Below are 6,748 nucleotides of genomic sequence, written 5' to 3'. Positions count from 1 at the left end.
TCTCATACTGCTGCCCTGGAAGAATTGGCTTTATTTTGGTCAGCTGTGTCAGGTGGAAAAGGCTACACCGAACTACTGCCTATTATCTGAGTGCAGGTTCATGATGGCTGGCGTTGTGCACTGGGCCCAGGGAACCCAGAGCTACAGAGGGGGTCTAACTGGTGACTAATTTACCCGATCACATGACACAAAACATTGTTTACCTGAGGGAGTGGAAAAATTCACCTGCGGAAGGGAGTGGAGGGGAGTGGAGAGGAGGGCAGGGGAGGGGAGGTCAGGGTCGTTACAAGATACCTAGGTCAGTCGGTTCAAAGCGCTGGGGCGTCCATGTGTGCGGCCGTGAGAACCAGTTTGAGTTTTAGAAATAAAAGGAAAAAAAAATATTTTTATTCTGATTGTTAGAGGAATACCAGGGACCACATAGACATAAACCTATGACTTAAATGCAACGCTGCCTTTCTATGTATTTACTCCCTTTTAAGTTTTTATTTTTTTAACACTGCACCTATTTTACTAACACTAGAAAGCTCAGTGCTCCCCCCTGTGGATCCACGGGGGTTTTATCTATACTTACATATTTATTAGTTTAGTATTTCCACCCAAACCCCTTCTGAAACCTCTTCTCAGACACCTTCTGGTACAACATAAAAGCTCATTGTACTTATTTTATTTTTTTTCATTGAGGTGTCTCTGATTTATAGCGCTCAAGTTTGATTATTTTGGCCTTAAAGTTGTGAGGCTGGTACAGACTGAATTTGAGAAGATTTTGAGGAGGAAAAAGTACATCCAAAGTCAAACTCACTTTAGAGTTTCCCTCCAAGAACTTTCGTCAATAAACAGCACCAGTAAAGAAAATAGTAGAGATATCAACAAAGTTGTCTTGACTTTTGCAAAGAGAGAGAACAAAGCAAATCACAAATCAATCCGGCTGCTGCCCCCTGCAGGCCGCCAGTCACCTTACAAAATCAGCCTGAAAGTGACGCATATTTTCTTTTAATTTCATTTAATAATCAGAGTGATTACCACCCAGCTTGGTGTGCAAAATCACAAGAAGATCAAATAAACCTAGACAAAATGATAATTAAAATTAATTAAAATAGTTCTAATGTGTGTATTTCATTTGTTCCTCTGTTTTTAATAGTTTGGAATAGATTAAATCAAAAAGTCAAAGTCAGAGCCGTTTCAGAAGATTTTAATGAAATCTCACGGTTTAGTTGCTTCTCCTTCTCCCTTTTTATGGACACATATTTGTATACATGCATGTCCTGAAAAATGAGACGAAGGTTTCTGATCTAAATTATTCCACAAATCTAACCAAGCATTTCTGAATGAGCACGTCATGAGTGCTCTTTACGTGTCTTGGAAATGAACCATGAAGAGAAGTGGTCTCTCTGAAGATCAGCTGGTCCTCACCTGATGACGCTGAACCAAAGTTAAAATCTCACTAGGCACCGAACTAACATGGACACATACACGCTTCAGTTATATCAAGTTTGATATATAAGCAATGAATTATGTCTGAATCCGTCCAGATTTGATCAGTTTGACTGTCGCATGTAACCGTAGTATTTTTTCAGCTTTCTAAGCAGAAGATAACACTTTTTAGCATCTTTTTAACAAATTTGTTGTTCATACAAGCATTTTCCACCTTTTTTCTTTTATACCATGAATTAAACCCAAGCCAGTTTACAATTTTTACATTTTTAACCACTGGTTAGCAGAAAGAGATTATGGGGATTAAGGGACATGTCTAAATATTCATAATGCCCTTTAATTAATATTTTGAGTACAATAATGTGGACAGAGCTGTGTGTCACGACAAACCTACAGAGAAATAGCTCAACTGGAAGCTCTCCTCAACATAACAGACAACTAGCTCATTGGTCAGGCACAAAGTTACTACTTTTGTTCACTTTGTTGTTTTTGGCACTAACAACAAAAAAGCTCTAGCCCCTAACAGCCAATAGACCCAGTAAAAGGAGACGTCCAAGTGAATTTAGTTGAAGGTTTAGAAGGAAAAGAATTAAATATTTCTTTTAGGAGACGAAACACAGAACAAGACAGGATCTTAAGGCGGGGTATCACTACAGATTCACAGGGTCCTGATTCCATGTATTTAGAGATATTTCTGCCTTATAACTATTTAATTAAAACCAAGAGATTAGTTAGTTTTTCCATCCAGTGTCACGACTGCTGTGTGTCTTTGCTTTTGTGAAACTCTTCTCTGTCATCACACTTTTTAAATCCAATCATCTTTAATGTCTAACGGTGCTCTCAGACCTGGAGCTTCTGCCATGTTTTCTCACACATGAACTAGTGTCACTGCACAGTCTCACAAAACCCACACTGACATCTCTAAAGAGAGGATGCAGAATATGGTGGGGGGTTTTTTGTTTGTTTGTTTTTTTTAAAATCAATCTGGAGGTTGGATCGGGATAAATTCACCATATGGTAAGAAGAAAGTGGTGAATGTCGTGTTTCTGCTGCCCCCATGTGGCTGGAAAAAGCATCTGTAATAGTGTGTCCTCTATTATTGTTTTCTTAATTTAATTCCTTAATAAGTTAGTGTTTATTAATAAATTGTCACTCTCAGCTTAAGTAGTACAATCAACAGCAAAGCAGACAATAAACCCAAACACCTGATAATTCTGCATTGATTCGTTTCGATTATTGATCCCAGTGCATTTGAACAGATTCAGACTGAAGGCCTCATGTCTAACCGGTTCCCCTAAGTAGCAGATATACAGCTGAGACAGTGATGGCCGTGGCGGTGTAGGTAAACACAGCGTTATAAAATGTGTTTGTCCTGATTCGTTCTCCCAGCGTCCTCTGGGTCTCCTCCAGTCCCCTCACCACCGCCTCAGACTCCCACTGCTCCCCTGTCTCTGGCCTCTCGGTCGCCAGCTGGCCCGACCGGGCTTCAGCCTGCGGCCTGGTCTCCAGCAGCTTCCTCACCGTCAACATTACACTCTCAACTCTACCGAGTCCTTTCTCTAACTGACCCAGTTGTGGAGGGAGAGACTCTAGGAAGGACTCTGTCCTTTGGCTGCTGACGTGGAGGTCTTTCAAGGCTGCCCGAGACAAAGTGGGTTGGTCTGGGGTCGGACCTCCTTTGGCCTGAAGAACGCCGTTCTTCTGAGAGAACACGTCACTCAGAGCGAACCTGAGGCTGTCGATGAGCGATCGGAGCTCGTCCTGCTGTGAACGGTGGTTTCCTGCCTGGACTTTGAGGGCTTCCTGAAGACTCTCTGGACCTTTCTGGGCCTCCAGCAACAGACTCTTCAGCTCCTTGGGATGAGATAGGGGAATATGGTTCTGATACAGATATAACATAGAGCAAGAAACAAACGCACCAATAACAAGCTACAGTCATGGCAGTCACTGGGTTACGGCTGATGCTCAGGCTCTCAGTCTCCACTAAAAGCTGCTTATTCAGTCGGTAACAAAATGATTCACATTCACATCCAGAGTCTGTATCAGCCGACTGAACCTCACCTGGAGGCGAATGCGGTTGATGTACGTCGATCCCATGACCCCGATTAGGGCTCCGAGCACCGAGCCGATGACGGACCAGTTCTTTGTTCGTTCTGCTCTCGTTCGTTCCTTCTCGTGGCTCTCCCTGACGGCCGCCGAAAACAAAGCAAATTTCTCCCTCTCGGCACTTTCTGCGTTCTCATATGCTGTTCGATGACGCCGCTCCTCCTGCGGCAAAGAGGAACGGGTGGTTTATTATCAAATGTGTTTTTTTTTCCCCAGTTCACACACACACAAAATGGAAGCATTTTTCTAAATCAGTTGTGCAAATCTCTGAACATAAAATTATCATTTAGTGTCACATGTCAGTTAAGGGGAATGCTTTGTGTTGCAGTAAGTATTTATTTTGTTACCTTTTTGTATCTGTGCAGTAGTTTCCTTTATAGCGTTTCTAGTTGCACTTATGAGAAATCGAGATACGAGTTTCTTGAAATGTGTTTGAACATTTGAATGAATCAGTCGCTATTTTGTAAAAGCTCTTAAAAATTGCATGGTTAATCAGAGTTGTAACCAACTCTAAACAGCATTCTGCAAAACAATTGTACTTCTAGATAGATTACATAGATTACAAAGACAAACCTAAAGCAACATTTTTTTTTCCAGGCCCCACCACTAACCTGCAGCAGTTTGTGCTCCAGTGTGGCCAGCTCCAGGTAGTGAGCCTCCTCCCTAGAGACTCTGTCCAGCCGGTCTCTGACCTCCTTCAGCCTAACCTGCAGGGCCTCCAGGCTGGTGTGTGCCTCTCGTACCATCCCCCTGGCGATCATGAATGCAGCCTCAGCCTGGAAGAAACACACATCATTAAAACAGCAGTCAAACAAGACGCCTGTGAACATTCTCAGTCATCCAGGTCATGGTATATCCAAAAAGCAAGGAAAGCAAGGGACTGGTAGGATGTTTGAGGTTTTAATAGGGAACCGTGTGGGTTTATATTGCACCAATTTCTAGTAAAGCAAGTTGTGGATGGATTAAACGCCCAGAGTTTCCTATTTAAACCTCAAACTTCCCACCAGTCCCTTGGAACTGAAGAAGCTACTCAGATTAGTGGCAAAACGTCTTCTCTAAACTCAATAAGTCCTGTTGCTTTTTTTTTAACACTTTTAGGATACTTAAAGAGATGTCTACATGAATGCAGTCCAACGTTTAGAAAGCAATTAATCTGTGTTTCTCAGATTATTTTCTTCCTCAGTCACTAAATAAGTGTGGGGAGATTGAACTTGGAAGTGGAGATTCGTCTTACTGTCTGCTGACCTCAGTGACTTTTGTCTGCGCTTCGCGGACCTCGTTCAGCCCCACAAACTCCTCGTACCTCTCCCACCAGTAGTTGACCGTGACTGTGACCGTCTGAGCCGACTTCTGACTCCACTGCCGCCCCAACCCACCTGCATGCTGGATGAGAGCAGGAGGGGAGAAGGAAGATAAGAAAAAAGTTGTGTTTTCTTCTACAGTGTTCAAAATGAACTGGAAGAGGACGTTTCTGTACCTGTAAGGCAGCCAGGGCGCGCTCCTTCATCACCTCAGCTCCCCCCTTCCCATCAGGAGGGGAGGGGTTAGCAGGTGGAGGTGAGCCAGGCTGATGCTGAGCGCTATAGGTCCGGACCAAAGCATTTCTGCCGGGTAGGGTGAAGCGGGACAGACAACATGAGCCATGAGCCCAGAGATACACCTGAGCTCCTCTGTACCTGAAACAGCAAAACCGTTGTCAGTCACATTATACTTCTACACAGAACCGTGAACAAAAAGTGCACATGAACTGTACCTCATTGAGAAGCAGCTGTCAGAAGAGCAGCTTCAGGGCTGTCACAACTTCACCGTCACTGCAGCTTCAGAGCAAACACTAGTGGGACATGCACCTGTGATGACAACAAGTAAAAACCTATATTAGACAAACAAGGGTTAAGACATCTCATTAGAATAACAAGCTAGAGGTGTGCGATTGAAAAAATACTGTATCTTGCTTTTTACTGCTGAAACTTACTTTCATTTAAATGCATTTTAACATCTCAAAGGAGATACTGTTATGAGTGCAGTTTATAAGGTTCCCGACGTTCTGCTCATTAAAGATTTGATACTTATAACTAAAATAAATTATATTTGAATCCCAAGGTTAACTTCCTACTCCTATGCACCTGCTACTAAATGTACAAACTACACGAAAACACGATTAATATGGACTCTATACATCATATACACTCTCTACGGCATCAGATTAATAACCCAACGGAGTGTAGGAAAACAATAAATACTTTATAGGAACTGTTAAAATCATGAATTAACTGGCTAGCCTTTAGCTCCACGTTGCTAACCGGTTTTATTCTCACTCTATTCCTGTTAGTTTAAAAGTCTTCTGTCGTGTCCTTTCGTAGTTTTATTCACACGGCCAATATAAACATACGTATTTTCTTCAGCTCTGTCAGAGGATACATGTCACACATACCAGACGTCCTTTAGCTGATTAGTTTTCATTTTGATGTCAAATGAAACAGCTACTTCTTCTTCTCCTTCTTGTTCTTCTTCTTCTTCGTGTGTACTGGTGGTTCTCGTCTGTCTCTTCGGTGCGTTACCGCCACCTTTTGTTACGGAGCTTTGTCTCTAACAATAATTTTAGCTGAGGTTCCACAATTTAAGAAAATACCATTAAAAAATAAAACCATAAAAAAATTTCAAATTTCAACCCTAGAGTTTTATTGTAGGATGTCAGAAAACTGTTTTACTTTTGTGAAAATTGCATGTAGAAAATCAAGATTAATTAATTTACTTTATATGGTTCCTTGCCCTTAAACGGTAAACAAATGTAAACATGTATTCACACAATTAGAACATAACCTTCAATTGTCTCCATTTCCTGAAACCCTTCACACAGCCCAGTATCATGCTTCCCGGCAAATTTTATCAGTACCACCTCTTCTTTCCTATTTCGCCCTCATTCATCTGAACCTGGGAAATATTTTTTTTGGGACAATTGCGACAAATCATTTAAGTGCAGACATGGTAAAATATTAGTAGAAGAGAAAAACCCTGGATGTTAAAAGCTTCTCATTTCTTGATACATAGATATTCATGTCTATTTTACATGTTTTTTATGACATGTTGAATGTGAAGCACTTTGGTGCAAATGTTGTTTGCTTCGAAGGTGCTATATAAACGAAATAATCTTAAACTTTAACACTCTTTTGCACTTGATATAAGTGCCTTCTTCTACTGCTCTCTGTAT

The 6,748-nt window shown here is 41.6% G+C and overlaps 1 protein-coding gene across 2 annotated transcripts; it reads right to left on the bottom strand.

The window, feature by feature from the left end:
* Nucleotides 1-1,176: 1,176 nt before the first annotated feature.
* Nucleotides 1,177-6,112, bottom strand: ccdc51 (coiled-coil domain containing 51). 2 transcript variants are annotated; one of them, XM_047583086.1, is made up of 7 exons: nucleotides 5,972-6,112; nucleotides 5,294-5,387; nucleotides 5,018-5,216; nucleotides 4,786-4,923; nucleotides 4,152-4,316; nucleotides 3,496-3,702; nucleotides 1,177-3,288 (listed from the first exon to the last, which is right to left on the bottom strand). In XM_047583086.1, exons 2-7 carry the CDS (start codon nucleotides 5,296-5,298, stop codon nucleotides 2,716-2,718), a joined length of 1,287 nt encoding a protein of 428 aa, XP_047439042.1. In that variant the 5' UTR covers nucleotides 5,299-5,387; nucleotides 5,972-6,112; the 3' UTR covers nucleotides 1,177-2,715. The 2 variants fall into 2 exon arrangements, with proteins under 2 accessions (XP_047439042.1, XP_047439044.1); XM_047583088.1 differs by having other exon boundaries at nucleotides 5,018-5,144.
* Nucleotides 6,113-6,748: the final 636 nt, after the last annotated feature.

Source organism: Mugil cephalus, chromosome 4 (assembly GCF_022458985.1).
Source record: "Mugil cephalus isolate CIBA_MC_2020 chromosome 4, CIBA_Mcephalus_1.1, whole genome shotgun sequence".
Classification (NCBI taxonomy): domain Eukaryota; kingdom Metazoa; phylum Chordata; class Actinopteri; order Mugiliformes; family Mugilidae; genus Mugil; species Mugil cephalus.
Note: the sequence above shows the minus strand (reverse complement) of the source record. Positions and strands in the feature narration are given on the sequence as shown.

What these genes read in the sequence shown, in the direction of transcription:
- ccdc51 (XM_047583086.1), bottom strand. An exon ending in CGCAGACAAAAGTCACTGAG is followed by an intron (nt 4,317 to 4,785) that starts GTCAGCAGACAG and finishes TGTTTCTTCCAG; the next exon opens with GCTGAGGCTGCATTCATGAT. An exon ending in TCAACCGCATTCGCCTCCAG is followed by an intron (nt 3,289 to 3,495) that starts GTGAGGTTCAGT and finishes TCTCATCCCAAG; the next exon opens with GAGCTGAAGAGTCTGTTGCT.